The following is a 19801-nucleotide window of genomic DNA, read 5'->3' as shown; positions in this document are numbered from 1 at the left end:
GAAGCTAGACATGGTCTTCTTAGTGCTTTTTGCTTGAATTGGAGTAAAATAAAATATTTTTGCCCAACAATTGAAAAAATTCTTTCCTGAATTTTTGGCGGTTCCTTTGACTCAAAAGTACCATCAGGTCAGAAATGTCATTTTTCACAAAATGCACAATATACAAGAAAATGATTTAACTCTTTGTTTTATTTTATTTTTTAAAATAAAATATGACATTGTAAGTGAACAACTGACCTTTATTACCACTCAGAAATAAATGTAGACATTTACTAACCACAGTTGAATACAAGACAGCCTACGTGCCAACAGGAATAACGTCGAAATAGGTATACACATTAATACTAATTTCAATCTATTTCTATTGAGCCTAGACTACTTTGGCACGATTGGAACGCGCAAATCTATATCACTGCACCAATATTCTTTGATTTTCGGAAGTCTGTGGTACCCAAAGAGAAACTGTAAACCAAGAAACCCATAAATCTCTTCCAGTAGCGTAGCCAGGATGTATGTTTGGGGGGAGGGGGCAAGTGCTGTTATAGGTGCATATAGAAAAATTAGAAACAAATCTATGATTCATTCATTCAAAGAAGTTGCAAACACATTTCACATTACATGGAGAAGTTTACTCAATTCTCCGATAAAAAATCACAAAAAACAAGTAAAATGAGCCAATAATCTAACATTCCAGCCCGGACGGTACTTCAAAGGCAAAAAACAACAATTGGCTTTCTCGCACACAACAATCAAAGGATTCCGAAAATTAACAATAAACACATAAATACCGAGTACGTTGATAAAAATAAAAAATATCTGAGCACCTACCTGTTTCAGTTAACTCTCCAGGACCTTTCAAATCCTTAGTAGCAAAAACTGCGTGGCACCCTTTCTGAATTGCTGAAACAAACTGGCTTTGGCGGGGAAAATATTTCTTCTACATCGTGCAGCCAGCTGTTGGTCGTTTTGCAAAACAGAGTGAAGTGTTACCAAGAAGTACCGTTCGAACACAACGTACAAATGATTTTCTATAACGTTTTCTCTCTGCATGTACTTATAAGTACCGACAGTAAATAAAGGGTTAAGGGGCGCTCGTGTACATGCTTGGGATTCATACTCACTCGTTGTCCGGCAAGTTATTGGCGATTGAAGGAATTAAAATGTAGAGTAATTTTGTTTCATATTATGATAAATATAGCCTTCCTATACGTATAAAGTAAATATATTCACTGTTATTCGGAAAAATGTTTCCTTCCCCCCCCCCATAATTTTAAGTTCGTCTTTAACAAGACTCACAGCTGGCACATACAACGCCATTGAAACTGCCTTAGCAACCACCTTAGCACCATTTTGTTTGTAACCAATATGGCTGCGCCCAGTAAAATTCACAGCAGACGACTTCAGCAGCGTATAAGCCATGTTCTCCTCTAGAAACTAGCCGAACGAATTTCGAAGTTGTAACCTCGGTCTTGTCTCTTTCCTCCCCGAGAAGCCTCGGCTTCCCAGTTTTGTTCAAGTTGCGTTTTTCCGGGTTCCACCTTCTCCTCGTATGATACTACAAATATGGTCAAAGACGTCCACCTAGATGCCTCCCACGTCTTACACATCAAACTGACGTCACACTGGATATCTACGGTGCAGATTGTCCTCTTCCGTAGCGATGTCCTCAAGATCCTCACTAATCAAAATCGAACCCGGCAAAAACTCGATGCTCTGGCAGAAAACAGAAAACCTCTTACTCTTGAAGAAAACACGGAAGATACATACACAAGTAAAATGTTGTCTTCCTCGTTGCTGATCACGGTAGCAACCGTCTTCAGACAGAATTCAGCATTTCTTCATGTTTGTCAATGAACGGCAAAATAAAGCATAAGCGGAAATTAAAAGGGAAAAAGTAAGGGACTTATAGGACGTTTGCTTCATGTGTCAAGTTTAATGACAGAAGAAAGAAAATTATACGAAAATGCTCTAAGAGCCTTGATACTACATTGATGTAATTAAAAAAAAACAATAGAGTTTTCCTTTGGTGTGGGTCCAACGGGAGTCAAACCCAAGGTCGGATCCTCAACAGGAGGATTCCATTTCAGTTTTTGAACATGAATGTAATCACAAAGCCTCATGAGCAGTGGTTAAAGTGAGACGGTATGCGGTGGTATGCCATACCGCCTCTGGTTTTTCAGTGATCAAGACAATGTTTAAATAGCCCGAGTGTTGAGTCAAAATTATAATAAAACATACCGCCTCTGCTTTTTTCTCACTTCGAACACTGCTCATGAGTATTGAAAAAGTTCGTAGAATTGATCTACTGTGTCGCCAAAGTTTGATAAATAGAACTTAAGGCTGCTAATGGGGAGTAACTGGATTGCGCACACTCTAGATACCAAATTGCGCACAAATCTCTGTTGTCCTTTTTGAACAGATACATTTGTATCCAACGTTGCCACAATGGTAGCTTTAAAATCTGTGTGCAAAGAAGGTTTTCCTTGAGATTAGGAGAGAAACACAAATTAAAATAAAATACAAATTATACTGAGAATTAACTAAATATAATTTGATCCGTAAATACAATAAGTCAAGACACCTCCAAAACCAAGCTTTTGTATGTTCAATCCACATACCATATGGACATGCTTTTCTCAACTTTATAAGTCCATTAATATAGGATATTAGAGTAAAATAATCATTTTTTTTTTGGTTTTATTCATTACTACAGAATATAATTGAGTAGTGCATATTATATTCTCAATCTACTAGTCATGCAGATCACCTTGATATATAGGACATATAGGTCAAGTTGTTCTATATATTTCCAACCCTGAAGGGGTGGAGTCACTTCCGGGCAAGGAATTGAAACTTGTTTTGAAACTTACTCGACAAACTCTTTCAGAAAATATATAGGTTATCCCCAGATTCAAGATTTAACTTTGGAGTCATTCATGGTCAGACGAACTGGTGTGATTTTTTTTTTTTTTCAAATACCATACATAGCTTCTCTACACTTTTTCATATCCTTATGTATTAATTCCTTTGTATTTTCTAAATTAAATAGCTCAATCCTAATAACTTTATTCGGCCTTTCGTTCGGGTATTCCGCTGCTCCTTTCTAACAGAAGAGAAAATGTTTTCCATCCGACAACATTGCTTAATATTTTTGTGCGCAATCCTGTACATTATGATTGCTTGTCAACGACTTATCAGATAAAACTGATAAAACCAGAAGAGTGTGTGCAATTTTCCTTGCAGCCCTGCTAATGACGCATGTATCCTACTGTGGTAGATGACCCACCGTACCTTCTTTCATTGTTGGTTGCAGAACTACTTGCTACAATGGGTGATAAGCATAAAAATGTCTAAGTAAGTACTAGTGAGTATAATTCACCTCTTGAACGAGATTAATCTACAAGTGAGTTTTTATTCGTAATTCGTATGCATAAAAAGAACGAATACGAATGAGATTGTTCTCACTGTGACAGGCAGTTCCGTCTCATGTGAACTTGGCTTTGATGACGTTTCATACAGAAATGATGTAATGAATGCGATGTTTAATTCCTTCCCTTTTCTAAATTAGGAATTCACAGGTGTGTAGAAAGTGAAAGCATGTCATTAAAATTAAAATCAGTAGCGTTATTTATCCAGCACAAAAGCATGATTTTTCTTCTGTTGAATAGATCAGTAGTGATTCCCAAGCTTTCCGATAGCGCAACCCCTGTTCATTCGGGGATGGACTCCCTTGCAATGCGATCTGAAATTTCGCATTGTATTAAAAATGTACTAATTAGAATTACCAGCGACAAGAAAGAGATCAAGAAATATAATGCAATAAGTAATTTATTCTAAAGATACATGATTGTTTCTTAGTGAACGAAATTTCAATTCAAAATACTGTAACTTTCGACTGAACTTGATTTTTTTAAAAAAAAAATCCACTTGAGAAACAACGTTCTCAAAGTAGGAGGTAACTAATGTGAGGAATGAAATTCTTTGTTTTTCCATAATTGCATTGAAGTCAGGAATAATTTTTGTCTCCATCAATCTTAGGTCCGATTCCACATTAAGACGATTTCGCTTTCAAATTTCAGTACTGCAAAGAGCAGAAAAGGTCTGCTCACATAAGTAAGTGTGATATTTCCTATGAGTAGAAGCTTTGCTTTGTTATAATTAAATATAAACTAATTATTTGCTGAGTAAAACTATATTTTTTTCTCGTTAAAATTTAACACATGTTACAGTTTCGCCAACTAACCCTTTGGCTTCATCAGACACTATGTGATACAGGATAACTGTACAATCGTATATACATACAACAGCTAAGATATCTTTCTTCTGATTGATTCTGAAGAGCCAATCAGAAGAAAGATATCTTAGCTGTTGTATGTATATACGATTGTACAGTTATCCTGTATCACATAGTGTCTGATGAAGCCAAAGGGTTAGTTGGCGAAATTGTAACATGTGTTGAATTTTAACGACAATAAATAGTTTTGTTCAGCAAATAATTAGTTTATATTTAATAAGTAAGTGATAAAGAAAGGCATCAAATGTTGTAATGCCTTTTTAGACAATTTTTCATACTCACAGCGCACATGCAAACCAATTTCACTCAAACCTTACATGCAGTGGCGGCTCTACGAACACATTTTGTGAGGGATTTCTTATCTTTTTTTTTTTTTTTTGAAATCCCAGAATTGGGGGCGGCTTGATGTTTATAAGCATAGGAATGACTAACATTTCCTTCTTTCTCTTTAAAAAATCTGAAGTTGGTGGTATGGTGGGAGCTTTACGTCACTTAAAGATGAAATCCATGAAATTCTTAGGGTTCTGCAGTTAATGTACAACTGCTTTTAAAAAAATGCCCTATGAAAGAAATAACTTCTCTCACTTGAAGTAGTCCTGTATAACGGTTGACCAGCTTCAGGGCAGAAATTTAATAAAGTAAGGAAAACATTTAAATCTACAAACGTAGGTATAATTTCTAATTGCTTTTTTTAGTAACTGAAAAAATACTTCTTGCATAACAGCTCTGAGTTCTATTTTATTAAAACACATTTCACTTTTTAGGCGTCGCGGACCTCCTGGCTAGGTCCCACAAGCACCCAGGGTTCCGCAGACCCCATTTTGAGAACTATTGGATTAGATTGATTAAAGTACGGCTACTTTCGTTTAAATATTCCAGCATATAAAACAGTGACGACCAAGTTCTTAGCACCATACGGCCACAACTCTTGTTTCAAATTTGTGGAACCAATTTGGGAACACTTTTACATTTGTGATAGAGAAACAAACCGGAAGTGCTAACTCATGCAAGAGTACAAAAATGAAATGAAATCTTACAGTTTAACGTTTCATTATTATACCATTTAGATCAAGGGAGGTAATGATTAAAACAAATGAATTATTATGGAAGAATTAGTGGAATGAGAGAGTGGAAGGAAAGGAGAATACCCCTAGAAAATCCACGGACACTATGTTGTCCACCACAACCTCACTTGGTCGGGGATCGAACCAAGGACCTCACGCAGTAGAGGTAATCGCTCTACCACTTATTTTTTAAAAAAGTTAACTGATTCACCGAAGAAGTAGCAGTCACTTAATTTCCTTATTTTACTATATTTTTACTTCACTGTACAGTCTACAGTTTTTCCAGTAATTTCCTTAACGACAGGGACACGGGGACAGTTAAACTTCCAAAGGCTCTCTCGCCGGTAATAGAACCCGGGACCCCCGTACACCAAAGGGGCACGTGCTAGCAACTAGACCAGCGGAGAGGGCACCAATGAGCCACCGTACCCCTGTCTCATGCAACGATGTTTGGGGTTTCGGCGGAGTTTGAAAAGAAATGGCAATCTCGGTTTCTTGAAAACTTCTAGAAGAGGTTAAAGAACAGGAATCAAAGTTTTCAAATAAGCAGAAAAAATTCGATTAGCTTACAGATTATGAGAAACAGAAAAAATTATCAAGTGCAATCTTGTTCCTCATAAAAGGTTACATGTAATCACACTTAGCGAGTATTAGAGCGCACATGTTGAAATCGGAAGTGGACGGGGCACCAGTGAACCTAAAATGGAATCCGCTATGAATTACTAAAGAACAAAAGTGGTTCCTCCGTACATCACCATATTTATTTATTGTATTTATTTTTTTTTAATTTAGGATTTAGGAGTTTAGATTTCTTGGCTTTCCGCATCTATGGCCATTTAGCCCTACACGTTTGACGGATGACGTCCCTCGGCGAGCACACTATTCGGGAAAGGGAAGGAAGAAATGATTGGGGAAGGAAGGAAGCGGCCTTGGACCAAGAACTTAGGTACCACCCTGGCATTTGCTTGGTGCGAATTAAGAAAACTCAGGAAAACATCATTCAGGGTGGCTGACCTGAAAAAGCTTTTCCACTTTTTCCACCGGGTGTCTTCACAGTGAATCGAACCCGGGACCGCTCGCACCGAAGGCGAGAGCGTTAGCGGCTACGCTAAGTAGGGCCACTATTTTAACATGTTTTTATTTATTATTGTATTTATTTTTATCATGGAGAGTGCAGCGCGAGAGCAAAAAACGTGAGAGCAAGAATCTTCTTCTCATTATTCAGAGCCCCACCTCTGGTGTCCAGTAAATTCCTACACAAACGCTGTGCAATGAATTGTACATGTTGTTTTTCAAATCTATATAGCCTTTTATAGTCATGCACATCAGAGTCTCTTCGAACTTTGTACACTTTCTTCTTGGCCACACATCCATAAATTCAGCCATTTCCACCCACTCTAACACACTGTGACAGAAGTGAACTAGGTACTGAGGTGGTTCACAAAATTTAGAGATTAATCTCAGCTAGTTAAGATTATACTCAACATTATGCATACGAAAAGTGAGAAATCACAGTTTGATTCATTAGTTCCGAGCATTTAGTCAGGCACTTGAGATTAAACTCAAATGACGTCACGTTTTCTCGCTTTTTATGCATACAACCTTGAGATTAATCTCAAAATCTTGAGCAAAGAGTAAGATCTCACTTTTATGCATATCACCCAATAAGTGAGGTACGTTAGCATCTACAGACATCTCGTTCAAGATTTTCAGAAGGAAATCTGAAGAGCCAATCAGAAGAAAGATATCTTAGCTGTTGTATGTATCTTCGACTGTACAGTTATCCTGTATCACATAGTATCTGATGAAGCCAAAGAGTTAGTTGACGAAACTGTAGCACGTGTTGAATTTTAATGAAAATTTATAGTTTTACTTTTACTTTTAATATAGTTTTACAAATAATTAGTTTATATTTAGTAATTATCAATTTCTGCCAATACAGTACATTCCTGATGGAGCTCGCAAATCCATTAGGCTTGCTAGTAAGGCAAACAAAACACAAAATCTTTCACAAACCCCACACAAAACGTTGCAGGTGTTAAGTCAGGTGTGCGTGGGGGCTATGTGCGGAATGTCTGACCATCATCTCAGTGAATGTCGGTATCTTTGCTCAGTGGTCAATCCTGTGCTCTCCCGATAGAAATCTGAAGCAAAGCTGCAAGAAGAGAAATCGTTTTTGACGTTCTGAAAAATATTATGAAGTTTTGCAAGAATATATCTAATATTATAGCTACAACATTTAAAAAAAAAAAAAGAAAGAAAACACTCCAATCATTTGTAATAACCTGAAGAAATAGTAAGAATAGCTCATCAAAGAAATCATATAGTTGTTACAGATGAGATGGATCATTCTTTAACTTATTTTTTCCCATATGAAGAATATGAGTACATTAAAACAGAGACCCTCAATTTACCCACTAGACATACGGCAAACGTTACCATAGAATATCGCACACTTCCGACTAACTATAACTTTTTCACCTTCAACCTTCAAAACATACAACAAACTGTAACATCCCTTCAAGCTCTAATACAACATGAACGTAGCCATCTACCAAGTCATTTTTCCGAGTTATATTTACACCATGCCTTTCCATGGACTATTCTTATTATCTCTTGTATCTTATTTCTTCTTCTCCTCGCCATAGGAATAGCTTTACATTTTCTGTATAAACGTTTAAGAACACAACAGCACTAATAACACATTTTCCTTTCCAGAACTATGTTCCAGCTTTTGCTACCGATAATTCTTCTTTCATCGGTCCTAATAACAATAATATCTTATCTGTGCCTACTCTTTTGCAAGTCCCGTTACAAAAACAAAAACTTAGCTAATCGACTCCCTATATCATTACCATTAGAAAGACTCAATACACCGGCGCCTAATATCCAGACAAAAACTCGAACTATGCAACCTACACATGCAGAGTACGACGTCCATATTAACACCGAGTTTACTAACCAAAACGTTCAAACGATACCTACAATCAGTGAACTCGTTTATATTTATTAATAACAGTGATGACACTTCTGCTCACTTTGAGGGAAATGATAAACTGTTTTTGATCCTGCTTAGTTGGGAAGGAACTACAGTGTTATTACCATTATGTGTATATTTCACAACAAGTTTTTCATAGTGATATTGGTGTATTATAGTGTTTATAGTGTTTTCTTGTGTATAAACAGTATCCCAAGTGTTTCAGCGTTGGTGCAGTTGCCTTTTACTAATTACAATTATGTACTTTCTCAAAATAATCTTCCAGATTATTTTTTCCAGTGTGGGGATGCAAGGATCCCCACATCACAACAGACGCACGTGTCAACTCAACACGTGCTATTATTTATAAACAACATAGCAGACAGCAAGCCAACGCGGAAGGACACCGAGGAACGCCGAAAGCAGACGGACCTCACGAAAGGACCCGAGGAGGACAAATAAAAGGAGGAACACCGAGGGACCCAACATCAGTCGTCAAACTGATCAAATCACCTACACCGCCCTGAGGTCGCACTGGACTAGGGGACACCCATCCTTCCCGAGGTCGCACTGGACTAGGGATCCTTTCAACAACAAAGCCTTGCGAAGCTGCCTTGAGCTGAGGGGGCTATCCTTCCAAGCGCATCGAACCGGCAGGTGCCTTGGAGACTGCCTTGAGAGAAGGGGCACCGTGCAAAACACCTATACTCCTCTACTTGGACATTAACAAGGAAACAGCATTATTATCTTTGTAATCAAAGACGTATTGTATTTATCAAAATTTATAATAAATTGGTGAAGGGATAAAAATCTCGGACCATTATTGACTCTACCAAAAACATTGCAATATTATGTAAGAAAAATTATCTTTAGTTTCAATCTTGCATAAGTACGATGGTGCAAATCACATTAAAAATAAACAAAAATTTCGAAACCAGCTATATTTGTAGTTTTAAACATAACTTGCAATAGCGTAATATAATCTAAAAGGGTAACCAACAAAGTTCTGTCACTTTTTTCTGGAGGATTCTGTTCAATTAGCCCTCACACCGTGAGTTGAATGCGAATAGAGATAAGGCGAAGGTCAGTTGTTGGTGTGGGTATATCCAGCATACAACATGCTTGTGACAGTTGAGTTACACCATGAACTTGCGTAAGGAGAGAGTGAACATTGGACCTCCACACAGCGTCATAAGGGCGTGTATGCTGTACGAGTTCAAACTGGGGTAAAATGCCCGGAATCGAGTGCAGCGGGGCGGAAGATATGCCAAGTCTTTGGTGAGGGTGTCGTGACTGTGTGCAAAGTTTAGTGGTTTTTTAACAAGTTTAAGGACGATGATGAAACACTCGAAGACGCGCCAAGTGCCGGAAGACCAACACATGTACAAAATGAAGATCTGGGACTACAATTCAGTGTGAGTGGAGATAACATTCGGCAGTACATCCATCAACTTGGGAATCACTACAAGTTGGGTTGATGGGTCCCACATGATTTGACTCCGGGCCAGAAGCAACGCGAGCAGTCACCTGTGTTTCTTTACTGTTTCGTCTGAGAAAGGAACCATTTCTGGACAGGGTGTTGACATGTGATGAGAAGTGGGCCTTGTACTAAGCTCCACAGTGCCGTCATCATTGGTTAGCATCCCATGAACCGGTTCCAAAACAGCCGAAACCAGCACTGCACCAGAGGAAGATCCTCCTGTGTGTTCTGTCTCCCCAAATTCAAAAATATGCCCCTATAAAGTGTGTTCTTTAGAGCGCATAATAGTATTTATTATAGGTAGTTTGGGGCCAGCTACAACTTACATTAAATAAATCGGGATACGATAGTCAATAGTGTTTCTCAGAAAAAAATGTTTCGGGGGGGACACATTTAATATTCTGAGGGGCATAGAGTAAAGGGAGGCGAATTCGGACAGGAGGCGAATCCGGACATTCTAAGGTTTTTGAACATTTTCTTGGGAAGTAAAATACGGAGAGGAACACGAGTTTGACAGTTGAAGCATTGTACCTCCCCTTCAAGTTCAGTGTAGAGTTGAACTTCATGGAAGACAGAGTAACGCAGCAGTGTGGTATGGAAAACAAGTCTGTAGGTAAGTAACACCATAAAATTTGCTTCTTCTAATTTCTGAACAGTCGTACTTAAGGCATTATTAGAACATAGTTGAGATTTTCGAAGTCCAGTTTCGTGTGAGTAAAGAGTCACTTATGCTAATCATTTTCATCAAGGTCAGAGCCCAGTTACTCCTCGACGCTACTTCTGGTTATAAATAAAGTTAACGGTTCGCAGGGGGAAGGGGGCGAATCCGGACAATAAATGTGAGGTGAATCCGGACACCTATTTTTCATTGGGGTTATTTCGGACATTTTCATATGAAATCTATGAGATCAAAATAAAAATAGTTTAGACTATATATTTTTGTAGGTGAGTTCACATATACATAGGCACTCGTACACTGCAAAAATATTTCAAGAAATAATAAACAAGACGAGAGAAACCTTTGAAATAAAATATTATTTTAGAGAGGAAAGTTACCTGTTATAAAATTAGCCTACCCCGACCTTCCTGGGGCGGGTCATGGAGCCACTTTCAAAGTTTTAATAGGGACCCCATTTTTTATATCAGTTTCGGATTTTACGGGGGGAAATACGTGAGTTTTATTCGATAAGTAAATGGCACGCTAATCAATAAAAACTAGTTGCAATGGCTCTATATTCAGCAAGGAATATTTTTTAGTGAAGAAACACATGGTTTATTTAGTTATTCTTCACCGGTAATAAAATTGATATGACGGAACCTGCCTTTTGTACGTTATCTCAGTATAGGTGTGATTGTATTTGGTATGATCCCTCACTTATCATATTTTAGTTACAGTAACTGCTCAAGCTGACTACCTCTAACATCCATGAATTTAGCATTTCAAATAATTGTGCATGACTTAAAAGTGTGTCTGCAGTAGAGTTTAAACCGTGCACCTACATGTGTCCTCTGGTAAATTTTGTAGGCACATGAAGTGCTAGTTTCTGTAAAGGGAAGATGACAGTACACGTTATATTCTACTTTATGTTAAACTTTACACTATACATTGAACTAATTTCGTGACGTCTGATTAAACTATTTTTTCCAGATGGTTAGACAATACGTAAGGAAACAACATAAGCCATGGGCAGACGATGACTTTACAAAGCTGTGGCTACGTCTAGGAGAGTCATGTCAATCCGGGAAGCAACTGAAAAGTTTAATGTTCCCAAATCTCCTTTGCGTGACTAACAGAAGAAATTAAACAAGAGCTTCCAATTAGAAAGGCTGCACTTCAAAGTGTTATTAGTGCTGCAGTAGAAAAAAATACTTGAAAAAAGAATTTCTATTTTACAAAAGAGAGGATTTGTTCTTACCTCCCACGATATGCAAAAGTTGGCCTTTGATTTTATTTCCGTACAAAATATTCAACATTCCTTTAACACAAACAAATGATTAGCTGGTTCTGCATGGTTCTCATTTTTCAAGAAGCACAATTTGTCTCTGAGAAAACCACTAGACCTATCCAATGCAAGGGTGCATGGGTTTAATAAAGAAATTATGATCCATTTCTATGAGTAATTGAGAGAAACTTCTACAGAAACATCGTTATGGAATCACCCCGAACGGATGTATAATGTGGACAAATCGGGCTTGCAGCTCACAACAGATCGACAAAAGTGCTAGAAAAAGCGGAAGGAAAATCTGTTGTCCAACTAACGCAAGAAGAAAAGGAACATAGCACAAGGGAATCGCCAGGCGAACGATTTACCTGTGGAAAGAAATTGCATTTTACAGAAGAAATTGCTGGTGCATCGAGCAAAACAAGTGATTGTGGTAACTGTAGCTTCTGTGGTAAAAATTATTATGCATGTGACTCATAAATATGGTCCTTGGATAGAATGCACAAAATGCAAAATATGGTATCATGTAAGATGTGTTGGTGGTGGTGTTAATTGTTCATTTGTATATGGAAAGTGCATTTAACTTGAACTGCTCATATTTCAACAGCGTTTCTATTGCAAGAAATTATGTAGTATAATCTCTAATGTAGTGTAGGTAACCATACTGTGGCTAACTAGATTGTATGATTCACGTTTAATTAAACAATAGTCATTAGATTATTAGAAATCTAGTGTTTAAGGTCTTTACTCAGAAAAGTTCAAATTTTGACTTTTTCATTCAGAATCAGGTAAGATACACATCCTGTTGAGTTTTTGTATATGTTTAGACATGGAAATGAGCCTGTATAATATTTCTTATCCTTAGTTATAAGTCATTTGTATTAAGAAAACACACATAAGGTAAGTGTTGATATCGCATTTAATGTGTCTGATGATAACCTTATTTTGATTTTAAGAATATTTTCTACTTCGTCCGGATTTGCCTCCCCTAGTGTCCGGATTCACCCACCTCTTTCGGGATTTCCAGCAAAATGGCGTATTTTCTTCTGCTGAATGCCATTATTAAGAACAACAGGCTAGCATTTTATTGTCATGTGTTATGTGTAGACTAAACGCCAAAGAATATTTGACCAGAACATAGTGGCTCTCTCCGCTGAATTAAGATGGCTACAATACAAAATATCTGAACTGTCCGAATTCGCCCCCCCCCTTTACTCTATATTATTTTCACACTGTACTATTCTATTTATTATTATATTATAGACGTATTATTTTGGTCTTCTAAAAGAAGGCACTCTCAGAGCTTCTTGGGGGCAGTGCCCTCCAAACACATGTCTGAAAGAAGCACTGATACCCAGTGATAGATAATGTGGTTCAAATCCAACGCAGTAGTGGTCACAAAAACTAATTTTTCAGTTTTTTGTTTAAAACCGGTTTGATTATTTATCAAAACCAGTTTCGGTTCTCAGTGAAAAAAAAACTAGTTTTTCGGTCCTTCTACAAACCGATTTCCAGTTATAAAAACTGGTTTTTCCTCATCCTTATCTCCACGTTAAGGTATAGGTTCACGTCTCATATAGCCTCACGGCTGTCGCTAAGCCCTTATCCAATCAAGCTACATTACGCTTAAGCATATCCTCTTACGTAACAGCAGGTGTATCTCAGTCGTTGTTCTCTGAATATATCTCAGTAATAGAAAAACATTTCAGTCGCTGAGCAACATTAATATGCAAACTGAGGAACATGTGAGACTTATGGGTTGCATAAACATACAGGCAAAAACATTTAGATATTCTTGATCTTTATTCTGAAGGCAAGATGCTTCAGTCTATCAGCTACGCTAATTCATAATAGTTTACAGTCTGACTAACAGTTGTCACTAGCTGAGCTGTCCCTTGCCTGACGCCAAGAGATATCGCTAGCGTGAGCAGATAATTTGTAGATGAGATGAAAGCTGAGAGAAACCTATATCGGAGATTATGGGTACCCAATAATAATAAAGTACCAAATGAATATTTTATAGGTAGAAGATAAGGTGAAAGCACAAAGAGAGAGGAGAAGCAAACTATTACTATTTATGGACGATAAAAAAAATCCGCTAATTACTATGCTAAGACAAAGAAGTTAGTTGGAGCGTCAACAATTATTACCACGTAACTTTTCAGCGTTACTAGCCTACTGAAAATGATTATTTATCGCAGGATATGACAAGGGTAGATCATCATTCGTCCGGCGATGACACTTCCTATTCTATAAGCAAGAGCAGCCGAGGAAAATTTTCTAGGAGAAGCATCTCCTTGGTTTCTGTTTTACCGTTTATATTTTTTACTTGTATTAAGAAAATTCTGAGACATTAAAGTTATTGCTATAATCATGCACAGTACAGAGTCGAAGGGGGGAGGCGAGCGAGGCGATGGCTCTGGGCGCCGAAATAAAGGGGCGCTAAATTCGGGAGGAAAAAGAATATATATAAATGGAAAGGAAAAAGTAATAAAAAGTGCTCAAAATCAAGAAAAAGCAGGGTTTATTTTTGAGAATTTTCAAAATGGTGGCGCTTCGTGGCTGGTCTGTGGACCTCACTCATATGTACGGGATGGGTGGGACGTCGTCGTATACTCTCGCCCCGGGCGCTGATTTTCCACGGCACAGCACTGATCATCCAGCGATATTTCCATGAGCCAGGGGGAACAGCCCCCCTGTCTCCCCTTGGGGCGCCCATGTCCATAAACCATAAAGTTAGTGTATTAATTACAGTGCTTACATTATGATACATTTCCTAGTTTAGTTGCGATATTGAGATGTGCCTTCCAATGGAAGCTTTGTTAGTTTTATTTTGCAGCAACTACAATAAAACCAGCGCATAAGAAACAATAATAATACAAAATGCCCTCATTATTAAAAAAATAAAAAAGTTGTGAGAAGGAGTCATGGTGTGAAAAAATAAGAGTAATAGATGAAAATTAGGTCAAGGTCACAAACATTAAATATTTGCAATATTTGTGCCATCAGAGTCCCGTGATCATCCTTTTATACGCTCCTTCCGCGTTACGCGTACACGTGCACACACACACACACACGCACACACACACGAACGTATATTTGGGTTGACACGTGCCGCCTAGGTTTTAGAGGTCAACCTTTATACTTTCCTCCCCCAAGTCAGCATCCCCTGCTGTATTTCCGAAAAAAAAAGTGAGAGCCCCCCTCTGTCCCCGATCGTCCTTCATAAAACACCTCTGCCTTCAACTTCTCCCCAAAAACATTATAGGCGTGTCCTATACTCGGCCAAGGGTGGATGGTACATACACTGCGTTTTCTGATGATGGGGTGTGGCGCACGCTCTAAAATAGGGGCGTCGGGATGTGTTTTTAAGGGAAAAAAGGCAGAGATTCGCTCACTTACTCAACAGCAGCATCAAGTCAAAACATACACAACTATGTTTTTGAGACGGGCAGAGCAGTAGAAAATGAAGCGAGAAATCGGAATGTTAGAGATAAAAATTTAAGAGGAGTCCCTTAAGGTAGCGTTACGGGTCCACTCGTTTTTGCATGTTGTCTATGTTTTCTTAACTTCTAGCAGAAAAGGGGGAGAATAGAATGCGTGAACTGAAACTTTAACAGAAAACTTTCATCTTATCTTATTGGTTATCGCACTAAAGATATACGTACACTTGTGACTTTCTTTTTTTTCTTTCTGCATTTTGTTTAGGATGAAATTTTTAATATAAGAAGTCAAAGATAATTTGTCTAGTGATGTTGGAATCAAGAAAGGAGTGAAACAGAGGAAACGCATGATAGGAAAAAGACAAAGAGAAAAGAAGATAAGATGTGGCAACAGTGGAACCCCTCGCACGCGCGCTTCAACCAAAACGCCCTCCGCTTTAACCCCCGCCCGCGCTGCTCTTCTGGCGTTCGGTCATCCCTCTTTCTCTTTCACCGCACACCAGCACGAGATGCGGAATCGATCGTCCGGTAGATGGCAGGGCTGTAGCAGCAGCCGGCGGAAGGAATGGAGTAGCCAGGTGGGACGGACGGTCTACGAGTAGATTCTGGGCTAGAAGACCCCCTCAGCCTGGGACGAAACCCCTCTCCCCGTCGGGTCATGCCGTGATGGCAAGAGAGGTAACCATTTCTATTTTGTGCATGTGCATATAACACACAACACTACAGGTGCCAATCGACGATCGTCTGTCTCTGTGTCGCGGATGAGTGTGTGTGTGTGTGTGTAAAAGCGTGTATGTTTCTACTGCTAGATGTTAGTTCACCCTCTCTTTCTCTTCTGGGGAATTCTTTCCCGTTATCACACTTCTCGGCCCGCTAGTGAATAAGTGGCTCCAAACACCACGGCCCTCGAAGAATATACATCTCATAAGCGTGTGATTCCGACCAACCCAACTCGACAGTGTTCTCTTCGTGGCCTGTTAATCGCCTTCTGGTGGTGATGCTGCACCCCCCTACCACCGCATCTTACCCATCAGATAGTTTGGTTATGATCTCCGTGGCTCCCTAGCGAAGTGCAAGTGTTGTGATCGTTATGTTGATTTTCTAAAAATGATGTGTGACTCTCAGGACTCAGGATACGGTTCCTCGATGTCGTTGGTCACCAAAAATTCTTGAAATGGATGATTCTATGCGTGAGTCGCCGTCGTACAGTGATGGGATCCGACTCTGATCGGGTGTGGCTTCGTCCACTCCAAGCGACGGGAGTATCAGAATGAATTTGACAAAATGTTAACATCCAACAGTCGTATTGTTTATTCAATATACTGTGTGAAAAGTGTGTTTTCCGTACTTTGATCAAACATACTGTGTGAGGCGTCAAGATTATTGATATATATATTTTTTTTCTTCTGTGATGGATACAAATTTGGCATGTGATATGTTCAATGAATCTACAGTATTTCTAACAACAAGGAGGAAATTTTCGTATCCGCACAAAAGTGATGTTAATCTGAAGGGAAAAAATTATCATTATCTTACGGCAAAATTCATTTTATTAACAAAATATTGTTCTGTGCTCTTCTGAGTTTTAAGGGACTCAACTTTAAGAATGAAAAAGTAAAAGACATTCGAATTCGTTTCCATATCCAATACAATGGTATACTTTCTCAATTATTTCTGTGCAAGTAGAAGTGTATACATATATACATATATATATATTTAAAGAAACTCAAATTTACTATCATTATTATTAAAAATTAACAAGAAATCATTATTTGGGGAAAATTTTGAAGAAAAATGAGTGATCCGGATCGCATCAACAAGATGAACCATTCCATTCGACGACACCTGCGGAACCAAGTTGCAGCCAAAGGTTTGGTTTACAGGGCCTTGAGTTATGCAGCGTAGGCGTTTAGGAGAACTCTCTAAGTGAACCAGAACCGAGGGAGGGGCTCACGAGCAGAGATTCAGGCCAAGACATGACCCATGTGAGTAGGCGGAATTCTCCATTCAACGAATGGTCTATTCGTTGATTACTATTACTACTACTATTCCATTTAAAATATTTCTTAATTAAACTATAAGAGATTTTGATTCTCAATTTGCCATTCACAGACTTACATATGTGATTGTTTTAAAGTGTTACAGCTAATTTCTCACAAAATATGGTATCAATTTTGTCGAGTTTCCCCCCTCCTCCCACAAACTCACATATTACACTTTTTACTATTGACGAGTTCTTATACGACACATTTCTGAATCAAGTTAAACGCTAATCTATGTTAAAACAGAAAAAAAAAACATACACTAAAGTGTGTCCATCAAAATTCACATAAGTGCCAAATGATGCCTTTCTATTTTATGCAGTAGAAATGCCGCATTTAATTTATTAATGCATTTACAAATTACGCTCATACTTACACCAGTGTGATGTACTTGCATGATTCTATTTAAATAAACAAATGCTACTGGATTCAAGATTAAAAGGCCACTCGTACATAACAGCAGTGGCGTAGCGAAGGGAGAATCTGGTAATCTTGATTCCCTCTCTTTTACCCCCTCATGTTATATCTTAGGTGTTTTAACTAACGTTCTTTATTTCTTTATATATATATATATATATATATATATATATATATATATATATATATATATATATATATATATATTATTTCTTTATTCCTTTGACTCTCTTAACGTATCTAAAAAAAACCTATTTGTATCTCGAATATTATCACTTGAAACACTGATAGACATTAGATACACAAGGTACACGAGGCCAATGGCGGATCCAGAAAGTAACAACTGGGGGGGGGGCAGCTAGAACCCAGACTATGATATGTATATCATGAGTTTATGATAAACTTTCAAAAAATATATAGATAATTCAGTGGTGCCCACCCCCATTATGTTTATGAGGCACCCCCCAACTGTCTGAATTACCTCCTTCCCAGCCTGATCTATAATTATGACAATTCAAATCTAAATGTTATGTATATACAAATACTTTCTCTTGCCAAATCGTCTGTTCTACTATCCATAGTTTTAAGTTCAAATACAAAATTCTGCCTGCGAACCATAAACAGTTCTCAGCAAAGCAAAATCCAAAGAACACTGGCTAAAATTCAGGCTGAACTACCTCCAAAAATAAAAAAACAAATCCAAAAATAAAAAAAGAAATCCCGAAACAGTTTCAAGATAGCGTCCCAGGATAACAAATATCTTATCTGAGGCTACTGATACATGGAAGTTGTCGTCACTATAAAACATTTAAAATGCTGTTACATAAAAAAAAGCTACTATAACCGACTAATTCAAATATCAATCTGGTCTGATGTAACGAATTTTAACGCATGTAAAATATAAATCAAAACAACGCTTTAATCAAAGAGGATTGTTGACTCTGGTTAAACATGGACAAGAGTAATGACTGGTCAAGGATCTGCTATCTAAATACCACTTTCCATATTCCAAATTCTGGACAAAACACACGTGAACTTCAAGCTAAAGTTGGATCATTAGTTACTTAATTAGTAGGGCTTTCGACATCGAAATTAAACTACCAGCTTTTTCTTTAAAAAAAAATCGTAAATATCCCCTAATGTAATAAAGTTCAGAGAAAGTGCAGATTGAAGTGGCGTAGACAAGATGATTTTCAGGTAGGGATTGCAACCGAAAACCTTAAAACCGTTTCAACCAGTAACCAAAATGGTCAGTATCGTAGTATAAAGGACAGAAGAAAAAAATATTCATTGTGTTATCCGTAGGTGTTCTTAAACGAAAATAAAATATTCTTTTCGATTAATTTTTACACCCCCTTCAAACATATTTATAAAGACTTTTAACCCCCCAAATATTTCAATGACGCAGTTTACGTCATAGACCCCCCTTGTGGGCACCCCTGAATAATTGCTTCAATTATATTTGCCACTCTAAAAACTGGGGGACTTGGCCCCCGTCTCCGGGTTGGATCCGCCACTGCACGAGGCTTAAATAATTCTTCTTTTGATATATATATATATATATATATATATATATATATATATATATATATATATATATATATATACTAGCAGCGTTCACCCCGCTTCGCTGCGGTCACCCCGGAACGCAATAAACTTTGTTACTTAGATAATTTTTACTTTTTCGCTTTCAAGTGATATGATAAAAACCATAGAAGATTGCAGTAAATCTTAACATTATATCGCCTGTCATTTATGTTAACCCGCCCCGCTTCGCTGCGGTCATCCCGGTGCTGGCATATTGTAAAAGTGTCTGTAAAAATAAGCAAATCAATTAAAAAATTTTAAACAGAAGATTCAAGCTATTTTCCGCTTTATATCGCCTGTCATTTATGTTAACCCGCCGAGTGACACGGTCATGCGGGTTGCATATAAATACGTTTATTTTTACCTATGATGAACTAATAACAAAGGATTTGTACGTTATGAACACTTGAATGGTCAATTATCTCAAGACACTGGTAATTAAAAATTAAAGTGATATGATAAAAATCATCTAGGGTCCAAATCCTAATAACCCCCCAAAAATGAAAGAAATTGGTTCAGCCGTATTAGCGTGATGAGCGGACAAAATTTTGTAC

At 37.8% G+C, this 19801-nt stretch overlaps 1 protein-coding gene across 2 annotated transcripts in view; it reads left to right on the top strand.

Annotated features, from left to right (window-relative positions):
- The first annotated feature begins 15707 nt into the window (after positions 1–15707).
- Drep2 (DNA fragmentation factor-related protein 2) overlaps positions 15708–19801 on the top strand; it is a 251070-nt gene continuing 246976 nt past the window's right edge. The window contains exon 1 of one of the 2 annotated variants that reach the window (XM_081740609.1): positions 15708–15879. In XM_081740609.1, the coding sequence (XP_081596735.1) occupies positions 15868–15879 (12 nt within the window). In that variant the 5' untranslated portion in view covers positions 15708–15867. Of the gene's footprint in view, positions 15880–15906; positions 17187–19801 lie in introns of those variants that run through there. The other variant, XM_081740608.1, reaches the window with a different exon arrangement.

This window comes from Thermobia domestica, chromosome 15, assembly GCF_964235325.1.
Source record: "Thermobia domestica chromosome 15, izTheDome1.hap1.1, whole genome shotgun sequence".
Classification (NCBI taxonomy): Eukaryota; Metazoa; Arthropoda; class Insecta; order Zygentoma; family Lepismatidae; genus Thermobia; species Thermobia domestica.
Note: the sequence above shows the minus strand (reverse complement) of the source record. Positions and strands in the feature narration are given on the sequence as shown.